Source organism: Tasmannia lanceolata, unplaced genomic scaffold (assembly GCF_043159265.1).
Source record: "Tasmannia lanceolata isolate RefF3 unplaced genomic scaffold, GAP_Taslan_0.1 ptg000008l, whole genome shotgun sequence".
Lineage (NCBI taxonomy): Eukaryota > Viridiplantae > Streptophyta > Magnoliopsida > Canellales > Winteraceae > Tasmannia > Tasmannia lanceolata.
Window position 1 is genome coordinate 58,083,267 of NW_027518685.1, and position 25,496 is coordinate 58,108,762.

General features: G+C 37.1%; 1 protein-coding gene across 1 annotated transcript; it reads right to left on the reverse strand.

The window, feature by feature from the left end:
* Positions 1-16,706: 16,706 nt before the first annotated feature.
* On the reverse strand, positions 16,707-17,588 carry LOC143883095 (uncharacterized). The gene is made up of 2 exons (XM_077386457.1): positions 17,139-17,588; positions 16,707-17,030 (listed from the first exon to the last, which is right to left on the reverse strand). The coding sequence occupies exons 1-2, from the start codon at positions 17,586-17,588 to the stop codon at positions 16,707-16,709; spliced, it is 774 nt and encodes a 257-aa protein (XP_077242572.1).
* Between the last annotated feature and the right edge of the window lie 7,908 nt (positions 17,589-25,496).

Genomic DNA, 25,496 nt, shown 5'->3' on the forward strand with positions numbered 1-25,496 from the left:
AATATGTGGGCTTTGCCCACCATTACAATTGGGGAAGCCCCCGGCCGCTTGGCCTGACTCGTTTTAAGTGATTTTGGACCGACTGGAGTAAGTTTTGGCCCACTTTATAGAAAAGGATTTTAGGGCTTATTTTCATGAGCTTGTTCTTTGAGAAGAGGGTTTATAGCCATGGTTTTAAATTTCGGTTCAACCAAAACAAAAATTTCACGAAATCAGAATTTCCGGGTTTAACAAATTTCGGCCAAAATTTCAAAAATTTTGGTCTAAATTTCGGGAAATTGAATTTCTTTAAAAAATAGTATTATTCCGAAATTCCAGCCTCGGATATAATAAAATATTATGTTATTTTTTCTATTACTAGATTTCAGCCGAAATTGGGACTGGAACTGAAATTTAAAACCATGGTTATAACCAAGGTTTTAAATTTCGGTTTCAGAATGCATTTCCTGAAATTTCAACTGAAATTTTGAAATTTCGGACGAAATCTAACGAGATCTTTAACAGCTATTTTACCTCGTAAATTAATTTTGACCGAAATTTCAGTAATTTGGGCTGAAATATAGGGATAATATTAAATAATTAACAAGATTCCAGATTTTGAGTGAAATCCCTTAAATTTCGGACAAAATTTCGGGATAAGCAAAATTTCGATCGAAATAAAGTAACGTTTGGATTAATATGCGTTTCAGGTTTGGGTCGAAATTTAAAACCTTGGTTATAACCAAAAGGGAGAAAAAGGGGTGTATTAGGGTTTTTCCGTGGGTTTGGTGAGAGATGTTGATCTTCTCTTGTAATCTCCTGCTTTTATCATGGATTTCGCATTGCCTCTGCCGTGGATGTAGGCTTTACGCCGAACCATGTAAATCACTGTGTGTTTGCTTGTGTTCCCTTACTTTGGTTTTGTTTTGCTGTTGAAACTACAGATCGCTATTGTGGGGTGGGGTTTTACAACAAATATCTTGAATCTTGAATTAAATGCATCATTTTAATATGTAATTGAGCCGAACCATGTAAATCACCGTGTGTTTGCTTGTGTTCCCTTACTTTGGTTTTGTTTTGCTGTTGAAACTACAGATCGCTATTGTGGGGTGGGGTTTTACAACAAATATCTTGAATCTTGAATTAAATGCATCGTTTTAATATGTAATTGAGGTGGGGTCTAATAACAAATATCTTGAATCTTGAATTAAATGCATCATTTTAATATGTAATTGCCGAAAGCCTGTAGAATTAATCTCCAAAACCTTTTTTTTAATGGTTGTTAGGTAGACCTGGCAAACGGGTGGGCCGGGCCGGGTTTGACCCTACCCGCACGGGTCTGGGTCAAACGGGCCCGGTCAAAATGACCCCGAAAAATTTACGAGTCACGAATCTTGGACCCGCACCCAGCCCGTACGGGCCAGGTCGACCCTTGGGTCACCCATGTTTTTAGTAAATTTTTGTTTCATCTGTTGTTTTGTTTTTATAGGTATTTTCTAGTCACCTTCTCCAAAGCCTACTTCTCTCCCATCCTTTGCAATTTTATGTGTTGAGAGATTTGTCTTATTAGACGTGTTGAAAACTGCACGGAAATACTATTTCTGGAAAGGTGGCTAGCGATAATAAGTACCGAAAGAAGCTAGCAATAATAATCATAAGGTAGTAAAGTATTAGAGGAAAATTATGCATTTCGAGTTTGGGTCCAAAGGGAGAAAATGGGTGTACTAGGGTTTCTCGGTGGGTTTGGTGAGAGAAGTTGATCTTCTCTTGTAATCTCCTGCTTCTATCGTGGATTTCTCATCGCCTCTGCCGTGGATGTAGGCAATACGCCGAACCATGTAAATCACCGTGTGTTTGCTTGTGTTTCTTTACTGTGGTTTTGTTTTGCTATTGAAACAACAGATCGCTATTGCGGGGTGGGGATTTACAACAAATATCTTGAATCTTGAATTAAATGCATCATTTTAATATATAATTGGGGTGGGATTTTACAACAAATATCTTGAATATTGAATTAAATGCATCTTTTTAATATGTAATTGCCGAAAGCTTGTAGAATTAATGTAACGACATAGATTTTTTTTTGAAATACCAACTTGGTACGTAGAAGAATATTACATCATCTTTCTCAAAAACTTTAATTATTCCCAAGATCTCAAATACAACAACTATGTTTAGAGGGTTTTCAGAAATTAGGTCTAACTTATTACATCTTAATTCAAGACATAGTTAAGATATACTTAAAACATATTTGTCCTTTGGAACAGTTCTGGATTCAACTCTAACGTTCCTCATCTTTCATCTTTACTTCCCCTAGGGGTTGGAACAATAAAACAAGGAAAAAAAGTGAGCTCAAATAGCCCAGTAGGGTATAAACAGCAAGTGATGTAGAATTGTCAAGCTCATAAGAACATGATATTTTGCAGATAAAACATCTTACATTATAAACATGGAAAGAAAGAATAAGCACAACATACTTTCCAAATGTATAGAGAAAACTTATAGAACATGATATCAAGAAATATATATGGACTTCAATAAGCATAGATGCTTTCATTCATAGCCATATCTCGGCCCATTCATAGCCATACCTCGGCTCATAAGCCTCTAGTTTACACTCTCTAGAGTCGTCATTACCCACGTGCACATGGAGGACTATAACGCGTCCACCCGTCATCATATCATAACTCAGTACATATTCAGAATTAGGGTATCACAAGATAAACCCTAAACATAAACATAAACATATCTCTTGGAAACAAGTTTCGTTGATACAAATAGAATTATAGCTTTATCAGTAAAATAATTTATCTGAAAGGAATGGGGTCTGAAAGAAAGGATCCCCCTTAGATTCTCATCAGTTGTGGATCTCAGACTGATAGAAACTCTTATGAAAATTGCAAACAAAGAGAATCAAAGAATAGAAAATACTTACATCCAATATAGCAAAAGAGAATCAAAGGGAAGAAAACCCTTACATCAAGTTTCGCAAAAAGAGAATCAAAAGATAGGGAACCCTTATAGAAAAAAGAGAATCAAAGGAAAGGAAAACCCCTACCTGAAAATTTTTCGATCACAGGTTTTTCGAGCTTACACCTTAGAGTGGATTGAACTGCAAATATCCTGTAAAAATTTAATATATTCTAATCTCAAAACAGTGTCCTCGTTGTCCAGATAGTGTCCCTTCTGTGTAATTTATGCTTCAGGGCCGTGTCCTTTCTGTCCAATTTATTTTATGGTCACTATGCTTAGCAGTTCACCATTCTTTGATTTAGTTTACTTCTTACCTACTATGCTTAGCAGTTCGCCTTTCCTTAATTAAAGTTTATTTCATTGCTACTATGCTTAACAGTTCACCTTTAAGTTGATTTCACGGCTACTATGCTAGCAGTTCACCATTCAAATATTTTAAGGGTTACATCGTGAGGCATTATTAATCCACCTCGCTAAGTCAATTTTATAAATTAAACATCCATTGTGAATAAAAAATTCTCATGGGAGTTTCTAAAATATAATGATAAAACTTGCATAATCTATAGCGAGTTATTGCCTCTTATGCATGCTTCATCCCAATATTTTGGAAACAAAATCTAAAATAGGTGGTAGAACCGACCCATATTAGTAATACCCATGACAAATAACTTTAAAACTATCTATTGTGATGCATATTAAAGACTTAACTTAGAGGTGATGAACAGGAAAAAGTAGTTTTCCCAAGTCTTTTTCTTTATCTTTTCTCCTTCTCTCTCTCTCTCTCTTTTCCTCTCTCTCTCTCTCTACTTTTCCTTAACACTCTTTCTTTTTCTGTCTTTTCTCTCTCTCTTCCTTTCTGTTTTTCTTCTTCTTCTCTTCCTCTATTTATAGGGAAAGCTGAAGTGAATAGTGACATGAATAGTGTTTGAATAGTGACCTTTGAATAGTGACACTGAATAGGGAACAACAACTTTCATAACTTTCGTCAACTTTTTCAACTACTGTCTTAAATGCATTTACGAAAATATATAAATAGTAAAGGTATAAATAAATGAATAGTAAAGGCTGCTTGAATAGTAACCGAATGATTAATATTATTTAATTATTATTTTCGTCGGTAAAGCGCAACTACTGATTAATGATAGTGGTTTTGGAGTTCACTCGTTTAGTCAGTGACTTAATGAAAGTGGTTGCGGTGTGTCCTTTTGGTAGTGGTTCCCACTAGTGATGGGTCCCGCTGGCGGTGGGTCCCGCTATTTGTGGGTCACACTGATGGTAGGACCCGCTTGGGTGGGACCCGCTTGTGGTGGGGCCCGTTGGTGAATAGTACTTGGTGGGTCCTACTGTGAATTAGTAAATATGAATAGTGATGTAAATAGTGTCAATTTATAGTAATTTTGAATAGTGACTATTGTGAATAGTAAATATGAATAGTGATGTAAATAATGTCAATGCATAGTAATTTTAAATAGTGACTATTGGTAATATTCAATATATGTAAGTATATCTACTCATTTCTAATTGACATCTGGGGCGGTGGCTTAGTGGTAGGAAGCCGTTCAATCCACGCTCAGCATCGAGTTCGAATCGCTTAAGGCCCATTATGCCAGATGCCCTCATGCCCGATTAACTTGGGGTAAAATGAGTAATGGCCGATGATACCCACCTATGAGGCCATTTTTATTTATTATATATATATATATATATATATATATATATATATTTACCGGTTATTACATTCTAGCCCCCTTAAAATTTTTTTTGTCTTCGTACCTTAAGAAGTAAACAAATGAGGATACTTTTGTTTCATCTCCTCCTCCGGTTCCCATGTCGCTTCCTCGATGGCTTTCACAGAACTTTCATCAGTGGTATTCTTTTTGTCCGAAGAATCTATTCCTTTCGATCGAGGATTTGTACTAGTTGCTCTTCGTAAGACAAATCTTGTTCCAACTGTATTGGTTCTGTTTTCAGTACATGTGATGGGTCCGCCAAATATTTCCTTAAAAGTGAGACGTGAAATACATCGTGAACATGTGATAAGGCTGGAGGCAAAGCTAGACGGTAAGCTGCAGGTCCAGTTTGTTCAAGTATTTCTAAAATACAGGTGTGACAATCCAAGAGGGGGTGAATTGGTCAATTAAAAATTTTAGGCTTAATTAAAGGAGATTAAAAATTAATCCATTTAATTAAGCACTAATTAGTTTAACCCTGATTCAAATAGGTATATCAATAAACTCTAGGGATTAAACTTTCTTATCATGCACATTTAGCTAACCCTTGTTCAAATAGATATTATAACGCAATTTAGGGTTTAAGCATTTATCTTAAGTGCATTCACTAACTCTTGTTCAATTAAAGCATAAACATAAGTAAGGTTAAAGATTACCAATCACCACACGTGCGAGAGAAGGAACGGAAGAGAGAGAGAGACAATGCACACCACAATGAGGACACCAAGAATTTATAGTGGTTCGGTCACAACTTGACCTACTCCACTCTTCCAAGTTTGGCTCCTTGGGTACTCTACTATAGGGGTGTAAACGAGCCGAGCCGAGCCGAGCTTGGCCAGGCTCGGCTCGGCTCGTTAAGCTCAAAGGCTAGGCTCGGGCTCGGCTCGGGCTCGAACCAGGCTCGGCTCGGTCAGGCTCGGCTAGGCTCGCGAGCCTATCGAGCTTGGGTTATATTTTGGAATATCCGTATCAAATGGACGGTTTAGATTATCACAGTGGATTATCACGGTTTGGATTATCAATGTGCGAGATTCGCACATGCTAATGTGGGTAGCAAAGGTTGCTAGCAAAAGGAAATAATAAAAAAGAAGTCATCATTACGAAAAATTAAAATATATGTGCGAGATTCGCACATGCCAAGTGGGTCGCAAAGGTTGCTAGCAAAAAGGAAATAATAAAAAAGAAGTCATCATTACGAAAAAGTAAAATATCTGAATGCGTATATAGTTTTAGATGAAAAATTACCAAAAAAAGTAGGAAATTATGACATTTACCGAAAAAATACAATCAAAGGGTACGAAGTTATGACAATTACTCAAAAAAATCATGATTACGCTTGACAAAAAGTCATGATTACGCCTCGCCGGCTGCTACTGTATTATATTTATTTATATATATATATATATTGTATTATATTTATATATATTATATATATATATGACTGTTTTTCTTAACATCCTTAACGAGCCGAGCCGAGCCGAGCCTGGCCTAATTCGGGCTCGGCTCGTTAAGCTTAACGAGCCTAGCAAGCCGGCTCGGCTCGGCTCGTTAAGGATTCGAGCCGAGCTCGAGCCGAGCTCGAGCGAGCTTCCGAGCCCGAGCCAAAATTGACACCCTTACTCTACTATGGTAAAATTTCGAACCTAATCTTGAAGCTCTGACAATAAGCTTTTCCATTCTCAAGGGCCAAAACGAAGCCCGTCGCACGAAGCCTTGGACAGGGAATCAAACCCTCACACATGATTCACCTTTCTTCACGGGCCGAATCGGAGACCCTTTTCTTCACCTTTCTTTACAGGCCGAAAAGGAGACCCTCACATGAAGAACAAATAAAGAGAAAAACTCTCTTGCCTCTTAATAGGTGGATTACAACATTGATAGCTCACATTCACTCTAAGAATATACAAATGTAAATCCCTATGGAGTGCCTCTTGATAACATGTAGAAATGGAAGATCAAAGAGGTTTTTAGCTTTTGAAATAAATAGTTGAAGCCTCAAAGAGAAATGGGATTTGATCTTTCTCTAATATTCAAAAGCTAGTAGAAATAGGTTTTAATGATGAATATATAGTGTATTTGAAAATATGACCGTTTGGGGTAAAACTGTAAATAGTAGGCTTGAAAAAGTCAAGCAGAAAACGCCCCAACGGTTAGTTTGCTCGACCGCGGCGGTCGACCGGGTTACAACGGTTGTCTGCCCCTATCGGGCGCCCTATTCTATTCTCAAATTTCTTACCGTCTCGGTCGACTGGCCACATGGCGGTCACCCAGCAAGGGCTAACTGTTTGCTCAAAAATTTGGCTCATAAAACCTATCCCGGTCGACCGACCCACGGCTGTCGTCCGCCCTTGACCAAATTGGATTGTTCTGTTTGAAACAAAAGCGCATCTGCGGTCGCCCGGCTTAACCCGGTCGACCGGCCCGATAAAATTGGAGATGGCCTAGATTTCCAGGTTCCATCCCGCGGTCACCCGGCTTAGCTCGGTTGACCGGCCTGAGTGAAATTCCATTTTAACTTTAAAATCCAGGGGCTTTTGGGCTATGGTCTTTGGGCTTAAGTCCAAGGTTTTCAAACACATTTTTGGGTGTGTTGATGATTTTCGAAGATGTAAAATGTTAAGTATAAAAACCATTTGAAAACCTTTTGAAAGTGCATTTAAACATAAAATCAAGAGGTCTCCAAATACATTCTAAAAATGAATACCATGAGTCTTTTTGGAATGTATTGGCTCCTTTGCACTTTTTTGGACTTCTTTGGCTTAGGTGAACATCTTGACCTTATCTTGGCTCTTGTGACATCTTCCAATCTTCACTGCATGTAGTGAGGTGCATGAGGTGTCACCAATGGTATGTTCAGCTCCAACCTCATTCTTGACACTTGTGTAGGAACTTGTGAGATCTTCATGATGAGCTTATTTACTTGAGCATCTTCAAATGAGGATGACTCCAATGTAGGTACAAGCTCTTGGTTCCTTTGATCCTTGATCCACAAGTCATGTGTTGTGAAGAGTTGTGTAATGGCGATTATGACATGAAATTCCTGTATACAACACAACACCTCATAGCGACACATCAGTCCATAAATGCTAATCAATTTAGTTCGCTAGCATCAAAAGAAGAAGGTAAGATGAATGATTAACCCATGGGAACCCTTGGGCTTACATTCTCCCCCTTTTTGATGATGGAAAAAAATTGATTAGGGAGGCAGTAGATATTAAACAAATATATGAATGAGCATTAAATACAATAAACAATTTAAGCAATGCTCCCCCTCACTATATGCACAAGTGTAATATGATAAGATAAAGCATATGGTGCATACACAAATGGACAACCTAATCAATTCCCAAAATTCTCCCCCTTTTGGCAACAACAAAAAGGTAGGGATATACAAGTGAAAGTGCAAGTGGGGTGTCAAGATGAAGAATAACTCATAAGAGTTATTAAAAGTGTATATGATGTGTCAATGAAGCTCATATGATGCTTATCAAAATATACAACAAAATAAAGAGCATGATAAGCAGTTTTTTTTTTTTTCAAAAGATAAGTAAGTTAAGCACAGTTATGGGGGCAATAGATTATGTGAGCATATCACAATGGTCTATATAAACATGAAAAGCAACCATTTGGCTCTTCCCCTATTTATTTGTCATTGGCCCTAGGTGAAACCTATGTGAAAGGGCCTGGCATGACAGAATGGTTGAAAATGTGAGTGATTTAAACACTTGGGCTTCATTTGCAACTTGGAAGTAGATGAGTCTCTACCTGAGCAAGAAAATGATCAGATGGATGACATAACCATTTAAGTTCACAAGTTGCTTAAATGGAGGTTTTCTTATCTAGGGCAGACAAGTCTCTTCCTAAGCATGAACATGCTTAGAACTATAAGATAACTTTTGAGTTCTAGTTGCTTGCCCTTAGAGGATTGTACATTTGCATGTGAAAGCTCCCCCTGACTATGTGCATCTAATTTAAATGTAATAGTTCAAGGCACATATAACCCATGATTTAATTAATCACCTTCAATCATTCGGATTGCTTCATTCATAAACCAATCACATTTTGAATATGAATGGATGATTATTAGACAGAGGATATGAGTTTAAGGCAGATGGTCTAATAAGCACATGGATAAGAAAATAAAATCAATGAGGTACATATCCATGGCAACCAGAAGATCATGTATACATAGATGAGAATCATAAGGCTCAAGATACATGATCAAAACGGAAGATTAATACCACATTTCTTTTATCACTTCGAGAAATGATAAAAGTGATATTTGAAAATCTCTTGAAAGAAGTAAAACTAAACTTCTTTTCTTCTATCCGGGACTCTTCTGCAGATGATTGTTTAGAAGAGCTTAGATCAATGCTTGATCATTTCTTCCAAGTAAGGGAGCATCATTTGACAAATCTTTCCGGATTGAGAGATTGGTTACTTGTTTTAAATCTTCTCCTTCAACAAAGGGTCATCCTTGAAGGATGATCATGAAGTGCACATGCCAGCCTTTAGACAGAGTCTTCAATTTTCTTAGTCTCTATTCATCCTTCACTGTGGAAGAATGTAGAGATGGACAGAGGAAAATTGAGTACATCTACCATCTTATTACATCTGGCACGATGGAAGGAGACAAGTACCATAGACAAGCTGTGAATGACATATGATCTGGTGGGGTCCTCTAAAGCTAAAATCTTGGAAGAGATGATGGGACATGACAAACTCAAAAATATTTTTAAACCATCCCTCTTCCAAGAGATTGTCATTAGCCTTTGATAATTCTTATAATGCAAGGCATGACAATACACAATGGCTTAGATATAAATGTTAAAGTGCAACCATTGGAACTTATCATGATAAAATATTTTCATTCAAAAGTACATGATAAGAGATTACTTCATAGGAGATAGGATGATCATCTCAATCACTATTCTATGAAGAGGAGTTCTAGAGATTTTTCAAACTCTAAAACAAGATACTTATCATTGGCAGAGATAGAAACATATAAGTCTATCCAAGATAAGTATAATGCCTGAGAAGATATGGCACTGAGGCACAGGCAAATGGATCCTGTCAAAAGATGAGAGATGTTCTCAAATTTAAATAATAGGACAAGACCCAACTACAACACACATGGAGCAATGTGGCTCCACATGAGTGTACTTATCATATGTGATGCACATCACACATCACATGATAAGGTGGATGGACAGACATTGAGCATGCATAACTCTACCTTTGTAAGTGACTCATACAATTTATGAATCCAAAGGGCTGTCCAACCACATAGACACAAAGGGATTTAAAGGTGAATAATTTTTAAACCACCCTCGGGCTACTAAAGCATGATTGCTATAAGTAATCATATGATACCAAAATAGGTGACAACCTAGCACACCATGCTCTCCCTACATATGTGCAAAAAAAAGTATATATGTATATATAACACACAAGGCACATATGGCTTATTATGGTTAAGATGCTGGCTAAAAGCTAAAGTAATTAGTTGATTTAATTAAAGATGAGTGTACACTCCAACTTACAGGGTAAGAGGACTAAGAGTACTAATTGAGTGATTTTAAATTTAAGTTTACCATCTTTACCATGTGCCCAGTAGCATATAAGGGAAAAACTATAGAATATATATATAATATCAATAAAGCACAATTCTATAGGACTTAGACATTATAAGAGGGATCAATAGAATCCCATGTCTAAGAGAGACATCCATGGCTCATGCAAGTGAGAGCTTTCATGAATAGTCTACCATGTTTGGACACAAGGATTATGGTCCAAACATCTATGCCTACATCCACAAACCACAATATAAAAATAGGGCATTTAAGCATAAAGTACAAAAGGCCCATGAAAAACCAAGATGTGTGGGAAACAAGTGTTCCCATCACAATGTTTTACATGATAACCACTACAATGAGTTGCTGCCCAATAATGATACTAGATTCCTATGATATTTTTAATTTTACTCAATTGAGTTTCATACAATGAATCTAGACTCATTTTCAATTTTCTACACAAATAAAGATATTCATGCAGGACTGTAGAGAATAATCCAAGGACTTCTAAAGATTGTAAGTGATGAACACCTTGGACACATGCATTCCAAAATGAACTACTATGACCAGATAGTTTTGTCTTAGTCATGAGAGGATATTCATTTTAAGCATTTTTGGAATACATTAATTTAACCCGTCAAGATTTCTTATGCATTTAATGATCATCATTAAGCACATAAGAATGGGTTAGAAGGACAACTAGGTGCATAGTAATAAACATACTTACTCACCTAGGGCAAATGAGATGTTTAAGAAAGAATTTGAGTGGATTTACTTAGACATGGCTTTTTAACACTCAATTTTGCTAGAAATGATATCCTTCATAAGTTAAATATATAAAGATCTAGCAAATGCCAAAATTATCCTAAAAAGAGTTCAACACTAAAAGGAATGAACTTGAAAGATCAATTTGAACTCAAGGGCAAAAAGGGGTGGTTGATTCTTATTAAAGCACACATGGTTTTCACATTGAATTTTCTATTGTGGATTTACTTTGTGGACACAAGTGATGTGATTTGTACTTAGATGGGCTAAATCAAGAAAGATATTCAATAAAGCACAAAAATAAAAAAGATGTGATCATTTAAGCTCAAATGAATATAGATACATCGCAAGTTAAAAGCATCACACATATGAGATCTATATTCATGGATAAAAGAATATGATAATTAAGCTCAAATAATCTAGATACAAATAATGAATCAATGAATTAAAGTATTTAGAATGAATGTGAATGATATGACAATTTTAGCATAGCCCATAAACTAACTCATTCGCTAATTAGTTTAGAGGGAATATTTTGGAACCCAAATCCCTTTGGTTCCATCCAAGTTTGTTTGTGGGAGTGTAACTTTTCTTATCCAAACAAACTTGTTAGATTTCACAATTCCAAGCTTACACTCAGAATTGTGATGCTCAACTCTACCACAATAATTATGATTGGTAGATGAGGAGCAATTAGAACCATAAGACTTTGAAGTACGTTTATCTTTTTCTTTATGAAGTCTTTGATTCTTATTAGAGATTTCTTCATTCATTTGTTCTTCATTTTCACAAACATGTTTATATTTTTCAACAAGTTCAATGTTTGTGATTTCAAGGCTTTTAATTTCTTCAAAGGCATTGCATCTTTGAAATAAATCAACATTTTTATTTATTAAAAATATGCTTAATTGACTTAATTTCTCAATTCTTTTCAAACTTTCATTTATTTTCAATTCCAGATATTTAATTTGAATTTTCATATCGGAAATAGAATATTTCAAAGAATTTTCATTTGCGAAAGATTTTTGTAAAGTCTCCTTTTTATAAGAAATTTTATCATTTGAAGAAAGACAAATATTTTTCTCATTGATGCAATTTAAAATTTTGTCAAAAATGTTTGGAGTTAAACCACAACACAATAAAATCATAACCTTTGAGTTCAAGGAAAATAATTTTATATCTCCTTCAGTGCGTTTCCTTGAAAAATAAATTCCCTCTTTAATGACATCTAAAATGTCATTATTTATGGATTTGAGATAGGCTTGCATTTGTGCTTTCCAGGCTCCATACCATCAAAGAATGGAGGAAATAAGGTGGATCGGCCTTTCTCAAAATCCATAGGGATTGTCACAGATCTTTTCTCTTGTAGATTTTTAAGATTTTAAAAATCTCTTTAAGAGCCTAAGCTCTGAAACCAAATGAAATACACGTGTGACAATCCAAGAGGGGATCCAAGAGGTGAATTGGTCAATTAGAAATTTTAGGCTTAATTAAAGGAGATTAGAAATTAATCCATTTAATTAAGCACTAATTAGTTTAACCCTTGTTCAAATAGGTATATCAATAAACTCTAGGGATTAAACTTTCTGATCATGCACATTTAGCTAACCCTTGTTCAAATAGATATTATAATGCAATTTAGGGTTTAGACATTTACCTTAAGTGCATTCACTAACCCTTGTTCAATTAAAGCATAAACATAAGTAAAGTTAGAGATTACCAATCACCACACGTGCGAGAGAAGGAAAGGAAGAGAGAGAGAGAGACAATGCACACTATAATGAGGACACCAAGATTTTATAGTGGTTCGGTCACAACGTGACCTACTCCACTCTTCCAAGTTTGGCTCCTTGGGTACTCCACTATGGTGAGATTTCAAGCCTAATCACGAAGCTCTTACAATAAGCTTTTCCATTCTTAAGGGCCAAAGCAAAGCCCGTCGCACGAAGCCTTGGGAAGAAAATCAAACTCTCACACATGATTCACTTTTCTTCACGAGCTAAATCGGAGACCCTTTTCTTCACCTTTCTTTACGGGCGGAAGAAGAGACCCTCACATGAAGAACAAATAAAGACAAAAACTCTCTTTCCTCTTAATAGGCAGATTACAACATTGATAGCTCACATTCACTCTAAGAATATACAAATGTAAAGCCCTATAGAGTTCCTCTTGATAACATGTAGAAATGGAAGATCAAAGAGGTTTTTAGCTTTTGAAATAAAAAGTTGAAGCTCAAAGAGAAATGGGATTTGATCTTTCTCTAATGTTCAAAAGCTAGTAGAGATAGGTTTTAATGATGTATATATAGTGTATTTGAAAATATGACCGTTTTGGGTAAAACTGTAAATAATAGGCTTAAAAAAGTCAAGCAGAAAATGCCCCAACGGCTAGTTTGCTCGACCGCGGCGGTCGACCGGGCTACAGCGGTCGCCCGCCCCTATTTGGCGCCCTATTTTATTTCAAATTTCTTACCGTCGCGGTCGACCGGCCACATGGTGGTCTCCCGGCGAGGGCTAATTGTTTGCTCAAAAATTTGGCTCATAAAACCTATCCCGGTCGACCGACCCACGGCGGTCACCCGCCCTTGACCAAATTGGATTGTTCTGTTTGAAACAAAAGGGCATTCGCGGTCGCCCGGCTTAACCCGGTCGACCGGCCCGATAAAATTCGAGATGGCCTAGATTTCCAAGTTCCATCTCGCGGTCGTCCGGCCTAGCCCGGTCGACCGGCCCTGAGTGAAATTCCATTTTAACTTTAAAATCCAGGGGATTTTGGGCTATGGTCTTTGGGCTTAAGTCCAAGGTTTTCAAACACAGTTTTGGGTGTGTTGATGGTTTTCAATGATGTAAAATGTTAAGTATAAAAACCATTTGAAAATCTTTTGAAAGTGCATTTAAACATAAAATCAAGAGGACTCCAAATACATTCTAAAAATGAATACCATGAGTCTTCTGGGAATGTCTTGGCTCCTTTGTACTTTCTTGGATTTCCTCGGCTTGGGTGAACATCTTGACCTTGTCTTGGCTCTTGTGACATCCTCCAATCTTCACTGCATGTAGTGAGGTGCATGAGGTGTCACCAATGGTATCTTCAGCTCCAAGCTCCTTCTTGACACTTGCTTAGGAACTTATGGGATCTTCATGATGAGCTTTTTTACTTGAGGATCTTCAAATGAGGATGACTCCAATATAGGTACAAGCTCTTGGTTCCTTTGATCCTTGATCCACAAGTCATGTGTTGTGAAGAGTTGTGTAATGGTGATTATGACATGAAATTCCTGTATATAATACAACACCTCAAAGCAACACATCAGTCCGCAAATGCTAATCAATTTAGTTTGCTAGCATCAAAACAAAAAGGTAAGATGAATGATTAACCCATTGGAACCCTTGGGCTTACAATTTTGTATGGTCCAAAATATCTGGGACTGAGCTTCCCTTTCTTTCCGAACCTTATCACGCCCTTCCAAGGTGATACTATTAAGAATACCCGGTCATCAACAACTCCAGGTCTCGACGTCGATGATCGGTGTAGCTCTTCTGTCTGCTTTGAGCTGTCCACATATGTTGTTGGATCATACGTACTTTGTCAGTAGTTTCTTGTACTAACTCTGGGCCTAGAAGTTTCCTTTCTCCGACCTCATCCCAACACGTCGGCGTTCTACCCCTCTTACCATAGAGAGATTCATAGGATGCACTCTGTATACTACAGTGATAAGTGTTATTATAAGGAAATTCATCCAATGGTAAGTGTTGGTCCCAATTACCTTGAAAGTCTATTACGCAAGCTCAAAGCATATCCTCCAGTGTCTGAATTGTCCGTTCGGATTGACCATCTGTTTGAGGATGAAAGGCAGTGCTGAAGTTCAACTTTGTCCCCCAATGCTTTTGTATACTCCTCCAAGAATTAGATGTGAAACGCGGGTCACGATTAGACACAATGGATGTTGGTACACCGTGTAACCTGACTACTTCTTTGATGTAGAGCTTCACTAAGTGATCTAAGGAAAATTTTTCTCGTATTGAGATAAAATGAGCTACCTTCGTCATTCGATCAATGATGATCCTTTCGTAGTCCTCGGTAGTCTCGTAACGAAATCTATTGCTATCATATACCACTTCCACATAGGCACCTCTAGTGGTTGTAAGGCTCCCTTTGGTAGCTGTCGTTCTTCTTTAACTTGTTGGAAAACCAAGCATGTAGACACGAACTCAGCAATGTGTCTCTTCATATTATTCCACCAATAATGGGTTTGAAGATCACGATATATCTTCGTACTCCCTAGGTGTATAGAGAATGTCGAACTATGTGCCTCAGTCAGCAACTTCCTTCTTAATTCTGGATCAGAGGGCACACACAATCTTGTGTTGAATCTTAAGATGTCATCTTTATCAACATTGAATTCAGGAAGTTTGCCTTTCCGAACTGCTTCGATCTTTCCTTGTAATTCAGGATCGTCGCCTTGAGTTGCCTTGATTTTCTCCAATAGTGATGGTTGAGCAACCATATGTGCTATGTAGCCCTTGGTTCTAGGTCCCACTATTTCCATACCAAGTTTTCTCAGATCATGGAGTAAATGCTTTTAAGTGGTTAGCATTGTTGCCAAGGTTCCGAAAGTTTTTCTACTCAATGTATCTGCCACTACATTCGCCTTTCTAGGATGATAATGAATGGTGCAGTCATAATCCTTTAGCGACTCTAGCCACCTTCGCTATCTCATATTCAGCTCCTTCTGGGAAAATATGTATTTGAGACTCTTGTGATCAGTATAAATTTCACACTTTTCCCCATAGAGATAATGTCGCCAGATCTTCATGGCAAAGATTACTGCCGCCAATTCCATATCATGCGTGGGGTAGTTTTGCTCTTGAGATTTTAGTAGGCGTGATGCATAAGCTATAACTTTATCATTTTGCATTAATATGCAGCAGAGCCCTTCCTTTGATGCATCACTGTAGATCACAAATCCTCCGGTTGGTGTTGGTAATGCTAGCACATGTGTGCTGACGAGTCTCTTCTTTAACATTTGGAAGCTTTCCTCGCATTCTTTGGTCCAAATAAACTTCGCGCCTTTCCGAGTTAACTTTGTTAATGGATTTGCTAATTGAGCGAAGTTTTCCATGAACCTTCTATAATAGCCGGCAAGTCCCTAGAAACTCTGAATTTCGGTTGCTGTCGTGAGTCTTTGCCATTCTTCGACGGCTTTAGTCTTCACTGGATCCACATAAATTCCTTCTCGGGTGACTATGTGACTCAAGAACGCCACTTGCTACAACCAGAATTCACATTTACTGAATTTGGCATACAACTTCTTCTGTCGAAGTGTTTGTAAAACAATCTTCAGATGTTCCTCATGTTCTTCGCGACTCTTAGAATAGATAAGAATGTCGTCGATAAACACCACCACAAATTTGTCAAGCTAATCGTGAAATACTCTGTTCATTAGACCCATGAATATGGCTGGGGCATTTGTTAGTCCGAATGGCATGACAACGAAATCATAATGTCCGTACCGCGTGCGGAACGCCATCTTTGGAACATTTTCCTTCTTTACTTTCAGCTTGTGATAACCAGATCTGAGAGCGATTTTGGAGAAGTACATAGCACCTTGAAGTTGGTCGAACAAGTCATCGATTCTGGGCAACGGTACTTGTTCTTTACTGTGACATTGTTCAGTTCTCGATAATCAATGCACAACATCATTGATCCATCCTTCTTCTTTACGAACAGAACAGGGTGATACACTGGGCTGGATGAATCCTTTGTCTAATAGTTCTTGCAGTTGCTTCTTTAGTTCCTCCAATTCTATCGGCGCCATTTGATACGGTCTTTTGGATATTGGATTTGCTCCCGGTACTAGCTTGATAGAGAACTCCAGTTCCCGATCCGGTGGGGGTCCTGGTAGATCATCAGGAAATACATCCACGTACTTTTGCACAATAGGCACATCCTCCAATTTCATCTTCTTTTTACTCGTGTCCACAACTTGAGCGAGGTATCCTTCACAACCCTGTTTTAATAATCGTCTTGCCTACAATGATGATATTAATGCTGGGGTTTTGTTTCTTTCAAGGGTTTTATATACAAGTTAGGGTTGATCAAGAATAGTAAACCTGACTTCTTTCCTGTAACAGTCTATGTTTGCATGGTTTAAAGTCAACCAATCCATTCCCAATATAACATCGAATTCTAACATAGGTAAGGAGATAAGATCTATCGATAATTTTCTACCACAAATATCAACAGAGCATGCTCGATAAACTCCTGATGTAACTAGAGAATTTCCACTGGGCATTTTAACAAAAAGTTCAAGATCTAACTTCTGAAGTGGTATGTTCAAATGCTTGGCAAACCTGGGTGAAACGAAAGAATGCGTAGAGCCAGAATCAAATAATGTATGTGCATTCTTTGAACTTATAGACAAAGTACCTGTCACCACATCATTCGTTGCCTCCACTTCAGCAGTTGTGATAGCAAAAGTATGGGCCTGTCCCTTTGGCTGTTGTTGTTGTTGTCGACCTCCTCCTACTGCTATAGGCTTGGTGCACTGATTTGAATAGTGTCCCATCTCGTTACAATTGAAACATTTGATGTCTGGGCAAGCATTCATGGTCTGCTTGAGGGTTGACTGACTGTTCCGAGTCAAAGTTGGATTTTTGTTTTCGTTTTGGGACCGTCTTACAGTCCTTTGCCACGTGTCCCTCCATTCCGCATTGGAATTATTTTTGTGTCCCCACGTAACAAACACCTCCATGTCTCTTTCCACATTTTGAGCAGTGTTGCTGGTTTCCTACTTCCTTGACATCAGGTCTCTTTGTTCCAGATACTCCTGGTTGGCTTTCATTCTTTCTCTTTTTGTGTTGCTGGTTTCCTACTTCCTGGACATCATGTCTCTTTATTCCAGATCCTCCTGGTTGGTTTTCATTCTTTCTCTTTTTGCTAGTCAACTTGTTTTTGAACTGCTGAAAGTCCAAATATTCAATTTCCACTTTCAAAGCACATCTCACCACGGCTTCGTAGCTTTGAAAGTTTGAAGCTGCTAATGCCCGCCTAACACTAGGCTTTAATCCGTATTGGAATTTTTCCACCTTACTTTGAACGTCAGTCACTAGGTGGGTTGCATATCGAGCCACTCTTGTAAAATTTGCTTCATATTGAGAGACTGTCTCTCCTTCTTCTTGCTTTAATGAAATAAATTCTCTCACCAGCTGAGCTTTTAGTGGTTGTGGGAAGAATTTTTCGAGGAAGATTCTTTTGAATTCATTCCAATACATTGCGTTCATTTCTTCTTCGATTTTTGTATTTCGGATTAAATTTCACCATTGATCCGCATCACTGTCCAATCTATACGTCGCCAATCTTACACGTTGTTGGCTGGTGCAGTCGATCACCGAAAAGATCTTTTCGATGGAGTAAATCCATCTTTCAGCTTGCAAGGGGTCTGTAGTTCCCGAGAGGGCAGCAGGATGTTGCCTTATAAACTGTTCTAGTATAGCTCATTCATTTTGAAGTGGGGCAGATGGGGCACTTTGTTAGTTCATGTTTGCTGTCATTGCTTGGGCTAGCTGTGCCAATGCAGCGGCAATGGCATCATTTCCTGCGTTGTTATTTTTAGCGTTGGCTGTAGGTTGTTTATTTCTTGCTTGTCTTTCTCTGCGTGGCTTGCCACATCCCCTCCTTGCCTCAGCCTCGATTGCAAAAATTTGTTCTTGATTTTTCGCCATCTTCAAATCATAGTATGACGTTAGTAATCTAAATTATAACTCATAAGCATAGCATTTATATTAATTTCACATAAATATCACAGAATACATAAGTCCTATAATAACCAACGACTAGCGGTATAGTTAACATATTCTAACCATATTGTAACTTAAACATTTTGATAGAGTAAATCCTAGTCCTATCTTTTTGGATCCTAATCTCCAAAACTGACTAAACTTCGCTTTGATACCAAATGTAACGACCCGAATTTTTTTAGAAATACCAGCTTGGTGCGTAGAAGAATATTACATCATCTTTCTAAAAAACTTTCATTATTCCCAAGATCTCAAATACAACAATTATGTTTAGAGGGTTTACAAAAATTACATCTATCTTATTACATCTTAATTCAAGACATAGTTAAGACATATTTAAAATATATTTATCCTTTGGAACAGTTCTGGATTCAACTCTAACGTTCCTCATCTTTCATCTTTACTTCACCTAGGGGTTGGAACAATAAAATAAGGAAAAAGAGTGAGCTCAAATAGCCCAGTAGGGTATAAACAGCAAGTGATGTAGAATTTTCAAGCTCATAAGAATATATAGACACCCCCATTTTTCTAGGCTTTAAAAAGCAAAAGATTCGGTAGTATCATCAATTTTTATATCCGTATTCAGCATTAGATTAGGCATCCATGCATTTTAGGGTAGATTTCATTTCATTATGAGAGTTTTGAAGTTGATTCGCAATCCTGAAGGTCTCTAGGGGGTTCCTTTGGCCTCTGAAAGATGAAAGTTCAAGTTTCCAAGCAAATGAAAAAGCCTGCTATTTTTAGAATTTTCAGGGTTTCCCTCATTTTTGCCTATTTTGCACTGCAGGGGTATTTTGGTCATTCCCGATGTGTCTTGTTTGACCCCCGAGTTATATTTGAGAAATCTTGAGTGATTTTACAAATTTTGAAAAAGCTGCTATTTTTAGAAACTCATGGGGCTTCCACATTTTCATCATCTTATGGATATTTCAATCATTTCTCATATGTCCAAAACCATCTCGAGGGTACGGCTTGTGGATTATGAGTAATTTCGTAAGCTTTGGGAAACCTGCTAAATTTAGATCTCTCAAGATTTTCTCTTAGTCTTGCACTTCTGGGGTATTTTAGACATTTCCAAACATATCATATTTGGTCCCTAAGTTGGGTCTAAGAAATCTTGAGTCCGTTCATAAATTTTCAAAAATCTGCTATTTTTAGAATTTCTCAGGGTTTTCCCTAGTCTCGCCAAAATTCTAGCACCTTGGGGTAATTTGGTCTTTTTCTGTGTAATTCTTTTGATCCCCGAAATATGTCTGAGAGATTATGAATGATTTCCTGAATTTTGGAAAACCTGCTAAATTTAGAATTTCGATTAATTTGGAAATTTTAAGTGTTGAGGGCATTTTGGGTATTTTCAGGGGATACCAAATGATTCTGTTTAATATTGCTCACCGAAAGGACCCAATTTTAAAAGTTTCTATTTTTGAAGTTTGACTACAAAGACTTTCCATTTTTAATTTTTCCCTTTAGGGGTGAACCAATCTGAGGGTATTTTGGTCGCATTTGGATGTCTAACAGTCAAGTAGGGGCATTTTGGTCCTAAAAGTTATTTCCCAAAAAAGATGGTCCGATCATGTGTGAGGGATGCACCATAAATGTCAAATGGGTTAGGTCCATATATAGAATGTTGAATTTAGAAAGATTTTATTGATTTTTTACGGAAAAACCCGAAACCCGTGTGAAATGGCCCATTGGGCTAAAGCCCGCAAAGATGGCGCTCATGTGGGTTCACCCATATGGGTCAACCACCATGGTGGGCGGTCCACATGGTTGACCCACATGAGTTGAGCACCCACCTTGATGATGTCACAATGGTGACATCATATTTGTTAAAAGAAAAATAAAAAGAATAAAAAATGAAAAGAAGGAAAGAAGGAAAAGAGGAATGATTGCTTAAAAAGGTTTTCTTCCAAAGAAGCAATGTGGAATGAGAATAACATATCTTGATTGACAAGAAATTAAGATTGGAATCAAATCCAATTTGGAAACAAGAAAGAAAGAAAGCAAGAGGGAAAAATTGGAAACAAGCCAAAAAGGGAGCTCTCACATTGGAAATTGCTATTTCTTTCTTAACCCTGACTTTTTTTTATATAAAAATCAAAGCAAACAATCCAGAAAAGGAAAAAAATACAAATTCGTCCATTTTCTCTCTCCTCCTAAGAAATTTTTTTTTCTTTTCTCCCTTGAAGTGTGATCTCTCTCTCAAGTGTTCTTCAAAAAAGGAATTCTTGAATTCCTTCTTCTTCTCCAAGGCATCATACAATCAAGAATGATTGGAGTGTTCTTTGGGTCTTCTTCATCATAAAAAAGGGTGCAACAAAGCGTATACCTCGGATCTACGCACCCTAAAGACAAGGAGCCCGATCAACATGGTAGAAATAAATAAATAAAAGCAAAGAAAGAAAGGGAAGAAAGGACGCAGGACCGAGCGTCGGCGAGATTTTTCAGAATTTTCGGCTTTTGGATTCGGCGAGGATCTCCATCACAGGTAGGTGCACTATTCTCAGATTTTTCCAGGATTATTTGGTATTCTTTATATATTTTTGCATGGTTTTTAGCATTTAATTGAATTTAATTCGATATTATATGTGTGTGCTCAAAATCACGATCTACATGAGTGTTTCAATTCCGATTCGTCCCGAAATTTAATACACTGATCTATTTAAATAGACTAAAATAAACATCGGATCGGATCGGACATTGAATCAAAGAATTTTGAAAATTTGAGTGAAGAGTGGAATTTCATTTAAAATAATGGCTGAGAAATTACAAAAGTTGAAAAAATAGCTATCTCATGATGATTTGTTTTGTGGAATTTCAAAATTTTCTTGTGTTCATCACATTAGAACAAGGTTAAAGGACATTTTCCGGAGTCGTAATTTTCTCAAAAATCGTGTTTTAAAAATAGAAAGCTCTTCAAAAATATCTTTTTGACGAAGAAAAATAAAATATATACTAAACAGATTCCAAAATTAATGAAATTTCGTAAAAAAATAATATGATACTGATACATTCTATCATGAAGTTTTGATAATTTTTGGATTTTGTTTGATATATTATTTAATGTTTTCTTTAACAATTATCAGATTTTGTGAGACTTTTTACTGACATCAGATCACAATTAAAATTCTCAAAAGTTTTACAGTAGTCTTATATTTCATATTTCTTGCTGCTGTAAAATTTTCAAGTGATTTGGATGTTGTTTCCTAAGAGTTGTAGTGTAAATCCATAATCTGGTCTTAAAATTGAAAAATCCGAAATTGGTAGTAAATAGTTTTTAAAATTCATGAAAATCTCACAGTATGCTATGTTTACTCATATCTTATTTCTGTAGAAATTTCAATGAATTTAGATTTCTATTTCTAGTAGTTTCTGTGTTATTTTAACAATCTGGTCATATTATTGTTAAATCAAAATTAAATAGGAGCTTAATGTAAAAATCTGCAAAACTTTTCCAGTAAGCTACATACATTCCCATATTGCTGCTGTAGAAATTTCAATCCATTTTGAATTGGTTTGCAATAAATTCACTTGTAAAATCACTCATGCGGTTTAAAATTGATAAAATCCACTCAAAATTGAAATTAATTAAAAATCATTATCAAAATTTCTAAAGAACCTTAAATTTTTGTTACATATTAATTCTTTAATCCATTGAAACAGAAATCTTAGGATCTTTAGATTTCCCTGGTAAAATGGCCAGTGCATCTATAATCGTATCCCAATTGCAACCGATCTTTGACAATTTGAATATTTAAGCTATAGCATGTTATTGGCTCCGAGGTTACTGTCCACGGAAATCCTGAGATATGCTAGGCAATAAGGTGCTATAACCTAAGTATTAAATTGCACAAGGAAAGAGCGCGCGATTCCCTTCCTTGGATGCCATTCGAGGCCGAAATTGGAGAACCCTAGAACCTTTGGTATTCCTTAAATGTCCAGAAACTGAAAATCCTTGAAATTTGAAATTAATTAACTTCAAGAACTTGAATCAATTTATCTCATGTCTTTCAGAACCATTGGATTATGGTTTCCGATATAAGAACCATTAGAGCCCAACTTAGGAACACTTATGGAGTCTTAGGTTTTAGGGAGTCCTAGAGTTAGGAGTCCAGCCTCATCACGGACGTTTGCTATGGATAGCAACCGTGCCATAGGTCTAGTTACACTAGTCACCCAAATTTTTCCTAGGACAAGCTTAGTTACCTAGGATGTAGGTTAACATGCATTAGTCTAAGGGACAACTTGCACTTAGATAGGATCATATAGCATCTTAGATGAAATCCTAGGATAATAAAATCTTCAACTTGAATTAAATAACTTCTCTTAAAACTGTTGAAACAGTCAATCTAGTCTAGATCAGTGTCTTAGTTGAGTTAGGCATAAGTAGCTTAGCTTAGGTGCACCGAACTACGTCGACTCTGATCCCAGTGAGGCTTGGGTACGTAGGCAGCTTGGATGTCTGATGGCATACCAACCGCGAGTCGGCACTACAACAAATTGTGGTGTTTTGTATATTAATTTTCTCGTAAATGCTTAATCAAATCACTTAGGATTTTTTATGAAATTAGACTTTTAGGAGAACTTTCACTTAGATTGAATTCAAACAAATAAAGTAATCAAGATACACACTTAGGATCTACATTGAAATTAGATCATAGGATGCATGTCACATAGTTCACACATTAACATAGAGTTGAATGAGCCATTTAAAATAAATCTAAAAGAGTTAGCTTTTGTAATCGAAGACCGATTATCGGGCAGGAATAGTGCATGTGGTGGATAACTCCCCATACCTTACATTCTCGTAACCAGGTAACGAGTCTAGATTTCTGATTAATTTCGGGTCCTAGATCCCACATCTAGGTGGCGACTCTGTCAGTCTCTTTTGTGTGGAATTCGGATTGCCTTAGTGATCCCAAGTTCACATAAAAGATGAATTAAAATCAATAATAAAAATGTATACGCCAATCGCGTGGGTACGAGAGACCAAGAGAGAGCGTGGCGGCTCGCGCCCCACCCCTCTCGCGAGATTGGGTCCCACAGAATATGATATTTTGCAGATAAAACATCTTACATTATAAACATGGAAAGAAAGAATAAGCACAACATACTTTCCAAATGTATAGAGAAAACTTACAGAACATGATATCAAGAAATATATATGGACATCATTAAGCATAGATGCTTTCATTCATAGCCATATCTCGGCCCATTCATAGCCATACCTCGGCTCATAATCTTTTAGATTTACACTCTCTAGAGTCATCATTACCCACGTGCACATGGAGGACTATAACGCGTCCACCCGTCATCATATCATAACTCAGTTCATATTCAGAATTAGGGTATCACAAGATAAACCCTAAACATAAACATATATCACGGAAACAAGTTTCGAGGATACAAATAGAATTATAGCTTTATCAGTAAAATAATTTATTTGAAAGGAATGGGGTCTGAAAGAAAGGATCCCCCTTAGATTCTCATCAGTTGCCGATCTCAGAAGGATAGAAACTCTTATGACAATTACGAATAAAGAGAATCAAAGAATAGAAAATACTTACATCCATTAAACGAAAAGAGAATCAAGGGAAGAAAACCCTTACATCAAGTTAGCAAAAAAAGAATCAAAAGATAGGGAACCCTTATAGCTGAAAGAGAATCAAAAGAAAGGAAAACGCATACCTGAAAATTTTCCGATCACAAGTTTTTTGAGCTTACACCTAGGAGTGGATTGAACTGCAAATATCCTGTAAAAATTTAATATATTCTAATATCAAAACGGTGTCCTTGTTGTACAGATAATGTCCCTTCAGTTTAATTTATGCTTCAGGGCAGTGTCCTTTCTGTCCAATTTATTTTATGGTTACTATGCTTAGCAGTTCACCATTCTTTGATTTAGTTTACTTCTTGCCTACTATGTTCAGCAGTTCGCCTTTCCTTAATTAAAGTTTATTTCATGGCTACTATTCTTAGCAGTTCACCTTTAAATTTATTTCACAGTTACTATACTTAGCTTCAAAAGCCTTATCTTTCTCAGACGAGGACTTGCCTTCAGAAGGAAAGGACCATACTCGTCCTCTCAAAATTACTCTACTTTGCAACAGGAAGAAAGTATCAGAGGTGCTAGTAGACAATGGGTCAGTTCTGAACGTGTGTCCTTTGAGCACTACTACTACCTTAGGGTTTGGGCCTGAAGATTTCATACCATCTGAACAAGGTATACTGGCATATGATGGGACCCGAAGGGATGTAATTGGAACATTGGCTACTGAGATTGTGATTGGAGGAGAAACCTTTGACATCGAATTTCAGGTGTTGGACATTAAAACTTCTTTCTGTCTTTTACTTGGCCGACCTTGGTTGCACAAGGTTGGAGTTATTCCTTCCACGCTTCACCAAAAACTAAAATTCATTCGAAACAACCGGGTGATCACAGTCAGAGGAAATCCTGAACCAGAAATCGGACAGATATCTCAAGAGCTCGTTACCGAAAACACAAGAGATGTTAGTCTGACAGGATTTTCAGTAGAGGTTTCAGCTATCACCATGGAAGAGGCTATGAGTGAAGAAATTATGTTTCTCTCTAGCACCAATACTCGGGTAGTCAAGATGATGCACCGATATGGCTATGTTCCAGGAGCTGGCCTGGGGAAAAACCTACAGGGTCCGAC

Excerpts from the sequence above, each read along its gene's own strand:
- LOC143883095 (XM_077386457.1), bottom strand. The coding sequence starts at position 17,588 with ATGGGACACTATTCAAATCAGTGCACCAAGCCTATAGCAGTAGGAGGA. Across the intron at positions 17,031-17,138 it reads TAGACTGTTACAGGAAAGAA|GGTTGTGAAGGATACCTCGC; the intron begins GTCAGGTTTACT and ends TTATTAAAACAG.